This window comes from Malaclemys terrapin, chromosome 4 (assembly GCF_027887155.1).
Source record: "Malaclemys terrapin pileata isolate rMalTer1 chromosome 4, rMalTer1.hap1, whole genome shotgun sequence".
NCBI classification, from domain to species: domain Eukaryota; kingdom Metazoa; phylum Chordata; order Testudines; family Emydidae; genus Malaclemys; species Malaclemys terrapin.
Window position 1 is genome coordinate 55797253 of NC_071508.1, and position 17694 is coordinate 55814946.

The following is a 17694-nucleotide window of genomic DNA, read 5'->3' on the forward strand; positions in this document are numbered from 1 at the left end:
GACTCCCTCAAAGAATTCTAATAGATTGGTGAGACATGATTTCCCTTTACAAAAGCCGTATTGACTCTTCCCCAATATAACATGTTCATCTATATGTCTGATAATTCTGTTCTTTACTATAGTTTCAACCAATTTAGCTGAAATTAGGTTTACCCACTTGTAATTGCCAGGATTGCCTCTGGAGTCTTTTTAAAAAATCAGTATTACATTAGCTATCCTCCAATCATTTGGTACAGAGGCTAATTTAAGCAATAGGTTAAATGCAACATTTAGTAGTTCTAATGTTTCATAATTTAGTTTTTTCAGAACTCTTGGGTGAATACCATCTGGTGACTCATTACTGCTTAATTTATTTGTTTGTTCCAAAACCTCCTGTATTGACACCTCAATCTGGGATAGTTCCTCAGAACTCTCACCTAAAAAGAATGGCTCAGCTGTGGTAATCTCAACAACCTTGTTTTCTTTGAGTGCTCCTTTAGTACCTTTATTGTCCAGAAGCCCCACTGATTGTTTGGCAGGCTTTCTGCTTCTGGTGTACTTAAAAAAAAAATTGCTGTTAGTTTTTGTGTCTTTCGCTAGCTGTTCTTCAAATTCTTTTTTAACCTTCCTAATTATATTTTACATTTGACTTGCTAGAGTTTATGCTCCTTTCTATTTTCCTCAGTAGGATTTGACTTCTAATTTTTAGGATGCCTTTTTGACTATAAGCGCCTCTTTTGCTCTGCTGTTTAGCCATGATGATATTTTTTCATCCGCTTGCTATTTGTTTTTAGTTGGGGTATACATTTACTTTGAGCCTCTGTTATGGTGTTTTTAAATAGTCTCCATGCAGCTTATAGGCACTTCACTCTTGTGACTGGTTTCAGTGGTAGCCGTGTTAGTCTGTATCAGCAAAAAAATAAAAAATAAAAATAAAAATAAAAAAAAATGGAGGAGTCCTAGTGGCACCTTAGAGACTAACAAATTTATTTGGGCATAAGTTTTTGTGGGCTAGAACCCACTTCATCAGATGTATGAAGTAAAAAATACAGGAGCAGGTATAAATAAATGAAAGAATGGGGGTTGCTTTACCAAGTGTTAGGTCAGTCTAACGAGATAAATCAATTAACAGACGGATACCAAGGGAGGAAAAATAACTTTTGAAGGAGAGTGGCCCATTACAGACAAGAAGGTGTGAGTAACAGTAGGGAGAAATTAGTATTGGGGAAATTAAGTTTAGGTTTTGTAATGACCCAACCACTCCCAGTCTTTATTCAGGCCTAGTCTGATGGTATCTAGTTTGCAAATTAATTCCAGTTCTGCAGCTTCATGTTGGAGTCTATTTTTGAAGTTATTTGTTGAAGAATTGCCACTTTGAGGTCTGTTATTGAGTGACCAGAGAGACTTAAGTGTTCTCCTACTGGTTTTTGAATGTTATGATTCCCGATGTCAGATGTGTGTCCATTTATTCTTTTGCGTAGAGACTGTCAGGTTTGGCCAATGTACATGGCAGAGGGCCATTGCTGGCACATGATGGCATATAGCACATTGGTAGATGTGCAGATGAACAAGTTGTGACTGTTCCTTTTAATTTCCATTTAACTAGTTTCCTCACTTTTGTGTCATTACGCTCTTTGAAGTTAAATGCTACTGTGTTGGGTTTCTTTGGTATTCCCCCCAACCCCTGGGATGTTTAATTACATCATGGTTGCTATTATCAAGCTGTAGAACTATCTTCATGTCTTCAACCAGATCCTGTGCTCCACTTAGAACTAAATCAAGAACTACCTCTCCCCTTGTGGGTTCCAGGACAGCTGCTCCAAGAAGCAGTCATTTAATGTGCCCAGAAATTCTATCTCTGCATCCCTTCCTGAGGTGACATGTACCCAGTCAATAAGGGGATAGCTGAAATCTCCCATTATTGTTGGGTTTTCTGATTTTTTAGCCTCTAATCTCCCTGAGCGTTTCACAATCACTGTCACCAGCCTGGTCAGGTGGTCGGTGGCAAATTCTTATGGTTATACTCTTATTATTCAAGCATGGACTTCATCCCTATGGGGTGTGAAAACCCTGAATAGGAGGTTGATTTCCAGAGATCCCTGCCAGTTGCACTCTTACTGAGCCGAGAGAGAGTCCTGACTGCTTCAGAGAAAGTAAATACTCCAATATTGCTGAAACTAGAACGGTCAACACTGAGAACTGATGCTGAACTGCTTAGATAGAAAGCTTCTTCCATTTGGCCTCGTAAGATTGAAGGTTCAACCTGGTTGAAGGTTTTCTGCATTGAAGAAAGATGTTTTGGGCTGCAGCAGAGCAGCATTGCTCAGTAGATGTCATAAAGCCAGCATCCAGGCTTCAAGGTGTAATGATTTGGGGTCATCGTTCTGAGAAATCAGGCAGGTTTCTGTATTGCTATATTCATTAGATCTGAATACCTGCCTGGTCCATTCTGGGACTATCATGATCATACAATCATCTTGTTTGACCTTCCTCCAAACTTTGGGTATCACAGGTGTTGGTTGAAAGGCATACATTAAATTTGGAGCCCACAGGGTGAAATAGGCATCCATGTGGATGCCTCTTTTGGAGCAGAACATATGGCACTTGCTGCAAACAGTTCCAATTTTAGAAACCCCCATACGCAAAAAATGACACAAAGGACTGAGCTCTTGAGGGATCATGTTTCTTTCAAACAAGTCTCTGCTGAATTGATCCGACAAAGTAGTCTGGAGGCCAGGTGTGGTATGATTACAGATACACCAATGCCAGAAATGCATGACTTCCTGGCAGTGAAGAGGATCTGGCTCCCCCACCCCGCTTGTTGATATGTTGTATTGCTGTGGTGTTTTCTATGAACACATGGATAGTTAAGCCTTAAATAAGAGGTAGAAAAGCCAGTTGAATAGCCCTGACTTCTAGAATGTTTATATATAGGACCATCTCCTGAGGAGACCATCTCCCCATAATCTGTAATTGGTGGAGCTGAATGAATGTGGTGTAAGTGCCTGCTGCCATGTGCCCTATGAGTTTGCGGTGGGTCCTCAATGGTATTTTTGGGTATTCCTGGAACTGTCTGATGAAGTCTGTCATTGTCTGAAATCTCTGAAAGAGGTATGCTCTTGCTGACCTAGATTCTAACATGGCTCTGATAAGTTCTATGCTCTGATTTGGGATCTGTGTGGATATTTTTTTTTTGACTTGGCGTCCCAGTGATGCAAAGAGATTTAGAATAATTTAAATGAGTTGGTCACTTGTTGTGGGGATTTCCTTGTCTAAATGGATTTCTAGATAGCATTGTACCTGGAGTCCTTGTTTTCTCATATGGGCTTGGCACCATTGCCAGAACTTTGGTGAAAGGCCAAAGCACAGGACTCCATACTGATAGTATGATGTTCATTCCTCCTGTGACCTGGATGTATCAAAATGTGAAAATAGTCATCCTGTAAGTTGAAAGTCATGAACCAGCCCATAGGATCCAAATTGGGGATTATAGAAAGGTAGCAATACAGAATTTGAAACAATGGATAAAGGCATTGAGATGTCAAAGATCAAGGATCGGTTTCCAAGTTCCTTCTTCTATAGTATTAAGCAGTAAAAGTCCTTGCCACTGAACTCTAGGGGCATTCCCTCCGCTGCTCCTGGTTGTAAGAGGGAATTTCATCTCTTGCTTCAAAGTCTCTTGTGAGAAGCGTCCCCGAAGAGGGTCAAGAAGGGGGTTGGAACAGCTTGAAACCAGATGGGATACTTTTTGCGTATTATCTCAAGGACTGACTAATAAAAATATATATATATATATATGTGCTATACCTATCTCATAGAACTGGAAGAGACCTTGAAAGGTCATTGAGTCCAGCCCCCTGCCTTCACTAGCAGGACCAAGTACTGTCCCTGACAGGTTTTTTTTTTTTTTTGTGTGCCCCAGATCCCTAAAGTGAGGTCACTTGATGCTGAGAATTGTACTGGTGCTCATATGGCAAGCACCTGGGCATCCGGTGTTGTGGTGTCAGAGGCTATCAAAAAGAGGCCAATGGTGCTGTGAATAAAGCTCTCTGTGCTGTAGCTGGTACTGAGGTCTGTGCTGTAGGATCAGTACTGAAGGCAGTGCAGTCCTTACTCTGGAAGGGAACGGTCAGCGCCAGCTTCAACTTTGGTATGGAGATACTAGAATGAGACTCTGCTTTCAGGCTCTTAGTGGAAGAAAATGTAGAGGATGATTTCTGTGTCCTATTTGGGGAAGAAGATCAGTACCTGTCCTGGTCCTGGGAGCAGCGTCAATGATGGTCCCCTTTCAGAAGTCAATGCTGATGTGGCAGACAAATGGGTCTTGTGAGAAATGACCCAAGGCCTAAGAGTAGGGGTTTGGCTCACTGGGAAACTAGAGACAACTGCAACTGCCTTGATTGAAGAAGCTTCTCTGTGGGTGTGCATGGATCTGATGAGTCTTGCATCAATTTTTCCAGGAGGAAGAGTTTGAGTCTTGCCTCCTTCATCTTCTGAGTACAAGAATGATGAACATTTGGAGCAACATTTCACGACATGTCCCTCTCCTAGGTAAATGAGACATCTCCTAGGTAAATGCCGATTGTTAACTGCTTTACAGGAGGGCAAATTTTAAACTCCTGTGACTTGATGTCAGCCATTTTAAAGTAATATACAATGGGGTAAACCCCTTGTACAGTGGGGTAAAGAAAACCTATGAATAAACCATTAAGTTGCTTTATTTTATTATAGCCAACAGGCAAAAGAAACCTATAGAAGAAATAACTACCCTAACCACAACAAATTAACACTAAAACTAGAGCAAGGGATGTGGACACTCCAAGGGTTCTCTCTTGCAGCAATGAGTGAGAAGAAGGAAGTGACAGGTGGCTGGGACGCTCTGTCCTTTATGCCTTAGCTAGAGGGCACTTAAGGTGCACAGTGGCCAGAACAGCCAATGATATTAAAAAAGAAAAACTGCTCTTGAGCAGTAGGTCAAAGTGTACTACTAGGGAACCTCTAGTGAGCGGCAGCAGGGTCCACAAAGACAGTGTGTGGCCTGGTGAGCACTGTAAATTTATAACCCAGTGCAGAGTCCACTAACCACTAACGTAATAGCCAATCCAAATATTGCTGTCGTTATCGAATTTCTAATTAAAATATTTCTGAAGTTTTAGCACTTTTTTGCAAGTGCCTGTGAAACATGCAAAGCTCTTATAGTTAAATATTATGCCAGATGTGAACTGTTCTTTATAAATAGTTGAAAATATTTATAAATATAATTAATAAGTTTCAATTTCCCATGGTTATTTCACAGAGATACCTTATGAAGCAGTACTTTATTCAATGGATTATGCAGAAAATACTTAAATCATGCAATCTATCCTCATCATGAGAACCTTGAGTCACTCATTGCTTTTATGTAACTTGCTTACCATAATACATTATGTTATTAACAGTGAAAAATTCCACAGGGCAAACTATTCAGTAATGTCAAGTACTTTAAAACAGATTTTTAGTCTTTAATTGCAGAAGTGGAGGAACTTATTGATCCAGAAATTTCTATACTGATTGCATATCTGCTTTGCCACTTTCCTCTCATGCTTTCTGAGCAACATTTTGATATTTTTTCTTAGAAATAAATTCCACTGGCTAGTTAATTCCCAACTCCCATGATACCATTTATTTCAAAGAGGTAAAAGGACCCTTCATTCTGCTCTAATTTCTCTGGATCAGGCTAGGGTTTGGATAGTTAATCGCAAACCAAATTCTTCCTTATTTAGATAACCAAGTTCACTTTTGTCTTGAATTCTACTTCTAACACTATATGCCTAAGAGATGCACCAGTCCTGTTTTCTTCATACAGTCACAAGTATTTCCCCCCCCCCAAAAAAAAAAAATATAGAGAGAGAGATATACCTATCTCATAGAACTGGAAAGGAGACTGAAGGGTCATCAAGTCCAGCCCCTTGCCTTAACTAGCAGGACTAAGTACTGATTTTGACCCAGATCCTTAAGTGGCCCCCTCAAGGACTGAACTCACAACCCTGGGTTTAGCAGGCCAATGCTCAAACCACTGAGCTATCCCTCTCCCAGTACTTAGACTTTCCTTATTGGCTAACATCTCTGCGGTATTAACTTTATTCAGTGTCATTATCTTATCTTCAGAACAGAACATCATATACAGCTCACTCAGGCCCTCTCAAAAACATAAAACCAAGACAATAACTATGAGAAAGAATAAGAATTAAAGACACACCATGCAGCTCATGTGGGAGGTGAAAGTCGAGAGTAATGTGTCCTTCACAATTCATTTCCCTCTTAACATGCAATTCACTTTCCTCCAATATTCTCTTCAAAGATACTCCATTATGACAGATCTTGCACTGTTCCAGTGGTGATCATGGGAAAGATGAACCTTTATCTCACCCAAAGAACCCAAGCAGAACTCTGGAAATCTCTCAGGCCTTGGTTTTATAAAAAGCTCTCCCAAAGTAAAACTAAAATTATGCTCAAAGCCATCAGAGAGTCAAATGGGTAGAATTTGCTCTAACTATTGCTATATCCCATAAATAATGACAACATGAACTCGTGTGTGATGCAAGAAAATAAGGTGCAACAACAAAACCAAATTAAAAGAATATTGTTTAAAGAAAGCAGGTGGGGTTGCTGTAAATTAAACAATTTATTCATGAGAACACCATACATCTCTAAAGGAAAAGAACCTCTTTCACTGAAACAACACATGCAGAAAGTCCAGAAACACAAGCTCACCTGCAGTATGTGTGTTTTGAGATTTGAAGAGGCCGACAACTCCCTTTCCATGGAAGCCCCCAGCTCTTAGCAGCAGAGTACTGATTTTTGAGTTTTTCCAGCAGACAACTGGCAGGCGATTGTGACGATAACAACGAGCTACCCTCTGCAAACTGCTGTCCTGCACAGACTGAGGTACTACCAAAAGTCCAGGATAGCTATATTAATCAATAGAGAGAAAATTAAAAAGATAATCAGAATTATTTTCAAAAAGATCCTTCCTTTTCCTTTTTAAAACAGGATACGTATATTTCTTAATCTGCAGTTTTCACTGATATATGCACTTTTATTTATCATAGAATCATAGAATATTAGGGTTGGAAGAGACCTCAGGAGGTCATCTAGTCCAATCCCCTGCTCAAAGCAGGACCAACACCAACTAAATCATCCCAGCCAGGGCTTTTAAAGAATAGCTAATTTTTGTAATACAGTGTATTCCTGATTATTATTTTGATAGGATGAAGAGTATTAGAATTTTTAAAAAGCAAATTTCATTGGAGAAAATTTACAGTCTTATTTGTTGATAAATCTCCTTGCTCCCCATTTATTCCTGAAATTCTCTCCTCAATCTGTCATTTGAACAGAGTCAGGTTTATGAGAAAGACATAAAAAACAGATCACTGGGGCTCTTCAAAGGAAACAAACATTATTTTTATATTTGACACCAGTGATTGTGTACAGGCGCTGACATTTTAAAGGCAAGAATGTTTAGATGCTTTGAATTAAAACACAGTACTTTGGCATTGACCATAACTGGCTCATGTCAAAATGCATTTAAATATTTTAGTAAGAAACAATTTTGGAACAGCACATTACAAATTGCTGGTTATATAATGTTTAAAAAAACAAAACAAAGACAGTTTGGGAACTTCCACGATATAATAGTTTTGAAAACAGAAAATCAAGCAAGAGAGTGTTGTCTCTGGTTATGTAAGTGGAAGAAGGATTCAAGGCGTTTGAAAGATTTCTTCTACCTCCTACAAAGAGGATTCAATTAAAGTGTCAGTTTTATTTTGAGAGAAAACTAATTAAAGAGAGCACTCGGGAGATTTTACATTTTCCTAAAGAACCCCTCTTCTTCTATAATGCACAACATAGGATTGTGTGTGACACAATGTAAGTGAACTTATTTGACATTTACTGAACTTTATCATCAGGGAATGAATGCCTAATCCATTTTATGGTCTATTTCCTAAAATATAGTATCTGAACCAAAATCACATGACATTAAATAACCACCCATATCCCAAAATTTGTAAACCAACTGGATATTGACTACTTTTCTCAAAATAGTGACAAAAATTCAAACAGGTATTTTTTGGGTAAGGAAAAGGTATGAAAATTATTTTAAAAATATAGTGATTACAAGCAACTTAAAAGCACAGTTAATATAATGCAGTGATTTCTTTGTTCAATTTAACTAATATTCGCTAGTGATTGAATAAAAGTATTGTTGTCACATTGGTGCTTTGGATAAGAGACAAACAGCCTGGATTTAATATTCTTTTGTGCTCTTTCCATGAAAATGATGGCAATTTCATTTTTCCATAACGAAAACAACTTTTAGCCTGCAGTGTCTTTGTAGGATGTGAGTACTTCAGTGATGAAACTTCTGCAGATTTGCTGTTGTGTTAAACAGCATTTTTGTAGGCACTGATAATAAATCTCAGTTAACTTTCACAATAAAAAGGGCTTAAGCATTAACTTCTGACTGATGTTCAGGAGTTCACATATAGTATATGACAAACATTTTAAAGGAAGTGCTCCAACAATTGGTTCATGAGTTCTTATTTGCAGTTTCTGGTTTGAACTGTATTAATAAACATGCACGTCTGGGGCTTGTTTTCCTAGTCTCAAACAGAAGTTTTAGGTGTGTAACATCCAGTAACTTTAAAATGAATTGATTGTATGTAGCTCCCATGCATTGACAGGAGAATAGACCTTTAGGAGCTTTCAAATTAGGATTTTATAATGTACAAAAAGGACATTATAGATCCAACTAAAATACAAGTCTTAGTAGCTGAACATACAGAGCTGCTAACAAATATGTTACAACAAAAAGAGAAAATCAGCACTGCTATGTTTGTTGTAAGTTCAATGTTATTGGTTTTGGGTTTATGACAAGTACCATTTTCTCAGAATACTTTGCTCTCTAAATGGATGTGTTATATGTAATGGATGTTGTGGATGATGTGTAATATGGCAGATACACATTTCTAAACATAAGAGTGAACTGATTAACTCACCTTCTACAAAGTGAATACATCCTGTTCAATGCAGTTATTCGGAAATATTCTGTTTTGGAGCGAGAAGAGCTACTACTGATGGTCCCCAGTCCCAAACGCTGATAGTCTCTAAAACAGGCTCTCTCTACTAACTGCTCCATTGTTGACTTTTCTGAGGCTTTCAAAGTACCACTTGTGTGCAATTCACTGTCATCTGAAACTGAAGTTAAAATACTTTTCTAGCTTAGTATTTAGAAATGCACTAGTTATATAAAGTAGACTGAGATGCTTCATTCTGAGCAAAACATCATATTTACCAAATCCAGCAATTGCTGATGGCAGGGACTAATGACAACTGATACCAATTTATACAAATTATAGCCAACAGGCTACAAACTTTATTAAAGTAATTTACGATAAAGGCTACAATATCCTGGAACTGATGGAAGGGAGCATATGTGAAGCAGCAACACCCTAAAACTGTCACCAGCATCCCAGTGGCATGCAAATATTATCAATGACCTAAACAGTTCTATTTAAACCTAAGCCAAAGATGAGCCCATATAATTCCAAAGCAAGTAGTTGAGCATAATCTTCTGCACTGGGAAAGTTAATTTGGGATCTTCGGTTACTCCTGTGGATCTAACCTACAGGGTCCAAAGAAGTGGGAATTATGAACATTCCACATGCCACCCACCACAGAAACATAGAAATTACCTCACTAGATCAGTATCTAGTTTAGTATCCTGTCTCCAAAAGCAGCCAGCACCAGATGCTGCAGAGGAAAGTATAAGAACCCCACAGTAGGGAGATATTGGATAATCTGCGCCTCACATTAAATAATTAACTGATCTCTAACAGTTAACATGAGACATGAAGTTTAATATCTCTTCCACAAAATTTATCATTAATTATGATCATTCTAGATATCTTGTTATCCATATAAATGTCCAATCCATTTTTGACTCTTTATACGTTCTTGGCCTCAACTTCCTTTGGCAATAAGCTCCACAGTCCATCACGAGGTCGGGAGACCAACCCAACCCTTCTCTACCCACATCACCAAACAATTTAAGCCTTGCCCAGAAGAATAATGTACCCTGTTGTTGCACAGAACAGGAGAAGTCCGCTCTCCTTTTCCTGCCAGTGGGGCCAATGCCACAGGAGCCGCATGCACTGCAGACTGAGAGGCGCTGCAACTTCTCAGTACACTCACTGCTGAGCACATACAGCTCGGCGAGGTGGCAGCAGCCAGCAGAGCACCCACCTGTGCCGATCCCGTGGGGCAAGAGGAGGTGATCCAATCTGACTTGAGCCTGAGTGGGGTTGGTTGTTTTCACACCCAAACCAACCCAGACCCAACACTTGTAGTTGGGCCCCATCAGGTTTGGGTCAGACTGCAGAACACTAATTCATAGGCAGTGACCTGGCAAATAAGAGAAGGGTGCTTGGAGTCTATTTGAATAATGACTTGAAGAAATGCTCTGCTAAAGTGGTTTTCAGTTCTTGATGCCTCTAACAAGGGAGTAATGTTGTGGAAATGTATGAACCCAATCTCACATAGTTGCCCTACATATCTCAGAGATTGGTACACTTCTTAAAGAAGACACAGGATCTGCCTGGGTCCTGGTGGAGTGGGCACTGATCTAAACTAGCTAGCTCAGTATACTCTGATGCAACAGTTAGATATTTTAGGGACAGATACTGCCAGGCCCTTCATCCTACCTATGAAAACTACAAATAATCTCAGGGAATTCCTGAAAGTGAATGATAGTGCCCGAAGCACATCCAGGGTACGCAGTATGGCTTCCCCTTGGCTGGAGTGGGGCACAAGAAAAAAGACAAAGCTATACTGGTATTAGACAATCAGGTATTACTTAGAAGTCTGAGACTACTTTCAGCAAGATTTTAGAGTGAGGCCTAAAGGCCACCTTATCCTTATGTAATAGATGTATATTGTGTAATATAGTATATTGTGCACCAGTCATAGTAATAGTAATACGTACCTATATTTCTCCTTCCCTTTGGGCAGATGTTACTGCCACAAGGAAGGCTATCTTCATGGATAAATGATAAAGTGAGCACATAGCTAGAGACTCAAAAGGGTGGGCAATCAATCCCACTAGGACTATCTTAGAGATCTCAAGCAGGGGAAGGCTCCTTAACTGGGTGAAACAGGTACATATGGCCCTTAAGGAATCTAGCTACTGTCAGTTGGGAGAATGCTGTGTGACCCAGAATGGGAGGGATGGTTGGCTACCCAGTGTACTCTTAAAGAGCTTATAAACAGTCCTGCATTTTCCAGCAATAAAAGGTAACTCATAATAGCAGATATCTGAGTGTCTAAGGGAGCTAACTGATGTTGCTGGGTCCAAATAGCAAATCTTTTCCACTTTGCCAAATATGTAAGTCTAGTAGGTCTTTTCTACTGTGGATTAACATACTTTGGACCTCTGCAGAGCAACTCCTCTCAATGATGGTTTTCTAGTCTTCATCTAGGCTGTCAAGTGTAATGAATCAGGGTCTGGATGGAGGATCTACCCATCGTTCTGGGAGATTATGTCTGGAAGAGGGAAGGGTACCGGATAGATTAATCCAGTCTGATAACCAGAACTGTCTTGGCCAAGCAAGTACCAGCATGATCATAACTACTGCAGGCTTCCTTGGGACCTGTGCTCAAGAGTCCAAAGGTCTAGGGCCTGGAGATGGTCCAGGTGAAGTCCCAACTTGAGTGTGGAATCATTTGTCACTAGTGTCTTCGATGGCAACGGTGGGGAAAAGGATAGTCCTTCTACCAGTTTAATAACAATAGGACTTCTGGGGGACCTGCACCTTTATGACTATAATATCTTTTGGGAAGATACAAAGATTTCAACCATGTGACTTAGGTGAAGTCTGGCATACTATATTATGTAAGTGCAGGCGGCCATGTCATCTAGAAGTCTGAGGTATGCTTGTCCTGAAGTTTGAGGATGAGCCTGTAAATTGTTGTTGAGATCCATGATGGTGTTGAATCTGTCCCGAGGCAGACAAACCTTTGCTGCTGTAGATTATGAATTGTATCCTCTGGGTTGGTACTAATACTGACTTTTATATGTTGACTTTGTGGTGGGCAGTGAAAAGCTGAAGTATTTGATGATTGGAGCTAGTCACGTGCTGTGTGATTTCTCAGGAATAAACCAACCGCTGAGGTATGGTACACCTGGATTCCTTGCTTTCTCAGGTGAGCCACCACCAGTGCGAAGCATTTTGTGAATGCTGTTGTTGCTGCTGGTAATCCGAATGGAAGACCTCGATATTGATAATAGGACTTTCCCACTTGGAATTTCAGGTAATTCTAATGAGCTCAATGGATTGTTATGTGAAAGTAGTGAACTTGGAAGCTGAGAGCTGCAAACCACTCCTGGGGATCTAAGCAGGGGATTATAGAGGCTAGTGTTACCATTCTGAACTTGGGACGGCTAAATACCTTGCTCCAAATCCAGAATTGGGCACCAGCCTCCCTTTTTCTTTGGAATTAGAAAATAATCGGAGTAAACCCCATTCCCTCTGTATTCTACAGGCACTTCTTCCACTGCTTCAAGACTTAGAAGTGATTCCACCTGTAGCTGTAACAGTCTCTTGTGGGAGGGACCCATGAAAAGGGATGGGGAAGGGAGATGGGGGTAGGAAGGGTCTGAAATTGTATGGAATATGCCACCATGATGATCTCTAAGACCCAATGGTCTGTGGTGCTGAAAAAATAAAGTAAATGGTTTCCAAAAGGAGAAGAGGAGTAAAAAAAGATCCTCTAGGTGTTATAAATGGCTCCTGACCAAGGCATTAAATCAGCTGCCTTGAAGCTGTTGCAGTGAGTGGCTGTCAAAGAGGAGACAAAGGGCATCTCTTTTTTGGCACCTCTGCTGAATATAGGAGCTCTGTTTGGAGTAGGTCTGGTGCAGATATGGTTACTTCCCAAAGATCTTAAAGGTGCTTGTGAGTTGGCTGAAACTCAGAATTTCTGGTTCATGGGAAATTTTGACATTTTGAAATTTGGTTTCAATCTGATTCCAAGGCTGTTTGTACCTTTCTAGGTATGCCAGAAAACATCAACCATAAGGACTTCCTCATAGCAATAGATGTGGCCATGGACTTAACTGTTGTGTCTGAGATACAGCCTCAGCCTCCAGTCTAGTACAGCATGGTGAGAAGGGTGTGCTGACCTTCAGAGACTAACAACTTGCCTTAAACTGCAGCGAAGAGTGTAAGCCTTGCTCACCTCTTGCTTTCTTGAACAACCTGAAAATGCCCATCATTAAGTGGCATCACCACATCTCAAGAAGGGCAGTTCTTAAAACCAGGAGACTACAGTTCAGCCTTAAGGGTTGGAACCCAGTACTGAGAAAGCATCACAAACTAAGGAATTTTTTTACAATTTTTTTTTAAAGGTGTGTGTGTGGTGGGTGGGGGGAGACAACAATTAACCCATTAACACTAAACTTACTAACACTTCCTGCCTTTTATGCATTCCGGGCAGCAGGACATACAGGGTACAAGCGCAACTCCAGTGGACACTGCTAGCCAAAGAATCCAAGCTTGAGCGCAGGGAGTGGACACGCACCACAAATGGAATCTATATGGACAAGGACCGAAGAAGAATCTGGATTTCCACACGATGAGAGTTATTTCTGACTAATGTGAGGACATTTTCCCTCTGATTTCTTTCCCTTCTCCATCAGATGAGGGACGAGCATTAGGTATTTTTAGCCTTTTCCTTGAAGGCTTTGTTCATTCTTTTTGAGAGCACACAATGAGCCAAGCTTAAGAGTTCAGTAGAAATGAGCTTTATATACATCCACATATTTTGTCCCACTCACACTTACCAACCAGTCCAATCATTTTATTAATGAAAAAAGGTATTTCAAAAATAAAACAAAAGAAAGGGGGAAAAAGATTAGTCTCCTTTTCCTACTTGTAATCTTTCCTATATATATCTATATCTATCTCCAACACCAGTGCTGTGATAAATAGGAAATATTTGGCTTGTGTAATGTTTTGAAGAAATAATTAATTTTTGATACACTTCATTATCTGAAATAGTAAATAAAAAAAGTGAAGAATGATGTGACAAAACAATACCTATTTAGGTATAGGAGAATCTGGTTCCCTCTAGTGGTATGTTTTATAGTAGCATTGATCCAGATTAGGAAAAAATGGATGTTGTGACAGCAGTTGTATGCAGTGTTGTTGTAGCCATGTTGATCCCAGGATATTAGAAATATAAGGTGGGTCAGATAATATCTTTTATGGGTCCAATTTCCATTGGTGAGAGAGACACATTTTTGAACTTGTCTCCTCACCAACAGAAGTTGGTCCAACAAAAGACATTACCTCACCCGCCCTCTCTCTGTAAATGACAGCAGCACATTTTAGAAACTGAGGTATTTAGAAAAAAACAAAACAAAATGAACACTTTCTGCCTTCAGCACCAATACTTTCCATTGATGTCTTGAAGTGTGATATTTTCACATGTAATACTTTTTGTTAATTGAAGAAATCCCCTCATTTTATACTTTCATATCTGTTGATAGAACCTATGCTATTTGCTTCTTCTTTACACTTGCCTTTCTAGAATGAGACTCAACCATTCTAGATTAATGGCTCATGACAAACTGTTTAACAATACTGTACATGAACGCTGCTAAGTTTGCCTTAATGCTGTTAGCCAACGTTATCCTTGTCTACTCCAGGGTGCTATACAGGGTGGTAAGCAAAGTTGTACTGAGCACAGTTCGGTGATTAAAAAAAGGATCTGAAATTTGAAAATTTCCGCTGCAAATAAACTAAGTTAAAAGCTTGTGCTCCCCCTTATTTCCTACAAACCTGGGAAAGTAATAAAAGTTCAAAGACTTCACCAAGTGATAACATTTGAAACCTTTCAGTCTAATGTCTCAAATAGACCCTTTTACCAATTAATTACTGTTTGAGAATCTCTTGAGAGGTCAGTGTATTTGAATGGATGCATAAGCTCATCTGATAACATGAATATATTTTACCAGAGATATCATCATCTTCATTCCAGCCTGGACGATTCCCTCTTTCTTCCACTATTGTGCCTGTCTTCTTCTTTAATAAGTATTGACGACCAATTGTCATCTTCCCTGCACGTTTGGCTCCTTTCACAATTGTTTTTGAGAAGGTGCTAGAATTCAGAAATAAATAACAATGCCTGATCTCAAAATGTAGGTAAAATACAACAGTTATATTTAACTCTCACTAATATTCAGTAGCTGTATCGGTATACCAAAATACACTTGTAGGATATATCTTCTCATCCACACAAAGCATGCTTAACAATTTTTCATTTAATTTCAAGAAAAAAGTGAGGTCAGGACCTCAGAAAATGGGCTCCTAAAATTTTAAATTCCTAGTCCTGGGATTTAGGAGAATGTGCTGTGGCAACACTATGCCAACTGTGTCCAATAGTAAAGAAAAAACAACCATCTTCTGTTTGCAGGTTTTAATTTTGTTGGAAATATAACAAATAAATCTTCCTGGTTAACAGACTGAAGACATGAAATAAGAAATCTAAAAATCTCTCTATTCCAGAATTAGGTTGAGATTCTAGTCCATTGAGCCAAAAAGGCACTAATCAGTAGAGGAACACATGAATTGCCACTCTGTAACAGACTAATAATCCACCTAGTCTAGTAAGGTGCCTAATAATGGACTATAACATATTCATAGATTCCAAGTCTAGAAGGGACCATTGTGATAATCTAATCTGACTCCTGTTTAACACAGGCCAGAGAATTTCCTCAAAATAATTCCTAAATCATATCTTTTAGAAAAAACCCAATCTAAATTAAAAATGGTCAGTGATGAAGAATCCACCAGGATCCTTGGTAAATTGTTCCAGTGATTAATTACCCACACTGTTAAAACCTTATGCCTTATTTCCAGTCTCATTTGTTGAGCTTCAGCTTCCTGCCATTGGATCATGTTTTATCTTTCTCTGCTACATTGAAGAGCCCATTATTAAATATCTGTTCCCCACGTAGCCACTTATAAACTCTGATCAAGTCAACCCTTAATCTTCTCATTGTTAAGCTAAATAAATTCAACTCCTTAAATCTATCACTATAAAGCATAAAGAAGAACAGGAGTACTTGTGGCACCTTAGAGACTAACAAATTTATTAGAGCATAAGCTTTCGTGGACTACAGCCCACTTCTTCGGATGCATAGTCCACGAAAGCTTATGCTCTAATAAATTTGTTAGTCTCTAAGGTGCCACAAGTACTCCTGTTCTTCTTTTTGCGGATACAGACTAACACGGCTGTTACTCTGAAACTATAAAGCATGTTTTCTAATGCTTTAATCATTCAATCATTTTCTTTGAACCCTCACACCCTTCTTGAACTGTGGACACCAGAACTGGATGCAGTATTCCAGCAGTTCTGAATTTTTTTTTCCAGAGTCATTGCTTCCAGGATAGAGTCCCCCATCCTGTAAATATGGCCTTCATTCTTTGTTACTACATGTATATGTTTATATATAGCCGTAGTAAATACATATTATTTGCTTGCATCCAGCTTGCCAAGTGATCCAGATTGCTCTATTTTTGTGTTGCCTGTAATTTTCACCAGTGATAATTTAAGTTTTTTTCCAGGTCATTGATTAAAATTTTAAATAGAGAAGGGCCAAAAACTGATCTATGTGGGATGCCACTTGAAACACATAATCAATGACAATTTCCCATTTGCAGTTACATTTTGAGACGTATCAGTTAGCCAGTTTTTAATCCATTTAGTGTGTGCCATGTCAATTTTATATCATTCTAGTTTTTCAACCAAAATGTTGTGTGGTACTAAGTCAAATGCCTTACAGAAGTCTAAGTATTAACACTATTACCTTTATCAGCCAAACTTGTAATCTCAAATTAGTTTGACAAGATCTATTTTCCATAAACCCAAGGCATTAATTATATTACCCTTCTTTAATTCTTTATTAATTGAGTCCTGTATCAGCTGCTCCATTATCTTGCCTGGGCCTACAATTACCCAGGTCATCCTTTCGATCTTTTAAAAATATTGGAACAACATTAGCTTTCTTCCAGTCTTCTGGAAATACATCAGTATTCCAAGACTTACTGAAAATCAAAATTAATCATCCAGTTTGCTCCTCAGCCAGCTCTCTCAGAACTCTTGAATGCTTCGAATGGACCTGCTTTGAAGGAAGACTAAAAAACCCAAACGCTACATTACAGGTCACTAGAACAAGTGCACAATACCATCCCATGAGTGTAAATTTCTTTTTACCTAAATTGGTGACCAATCCATACTCTGAAGTATGAGGAACCTCTTTATATATTGCCATAGAATTAGTATAACTGCAGATGTTATTCATATAAATGCTCAACTGTATGCTTTGAATCTTATTACAGTAATTACTTCCATAATTTCCTAAGGCACGTATTTCAACAGGTTAATTATACACTTTTATGACTAAATTCATACATATTTTTACACTAGGTAGCTTTTGTTTGACATATCTATGTAACATGCTTGACAGAAGCTAGACAATTCAGCTTTATTGAGGACTACTGAAATGAACTTGCAATTTTGGAAAGCCATCAAAAATGACACAGAATTCAATGCACTGGACTAACAGTAAACAAGAATATCAATAATAAATTCATATTAAAGAAAAATAGATTA

The 17694-nt window shown here is 38.9% G+C and overlaps 1 protein-coding gene across 3 annotated transcripts in view; it reads right to left on the minus strand.

Moving 5' to 3' along the window:
* The window catches only part of SBF2 (SET binding factor 2), a 586194-nt gene that overhangs the window by 61132 nt on the left and 507368 nt on the right, over positions 1-17694 (minus strand). For all 3 annotated transcript variants that reach the window (XM_054025187.1, XM_054025186.1, XM_054025185.1), the window contains exons 25-27: positions 15032-15177; positions 9018-9216; positions 6733-6929 (exon numbers count right to left, since the gene is read on the minus strand). In XM_054025187.1, the coding sequence (XP_053881162.1) occupies positions 6733-6929; positions 9018-9216; positions 15032-15177 (542 nt within the window). The remainder of the gene's footprint in view (positions 1-6732; positions 6930-9017; positions 9217-15031; positions 15178-17694) is intronic.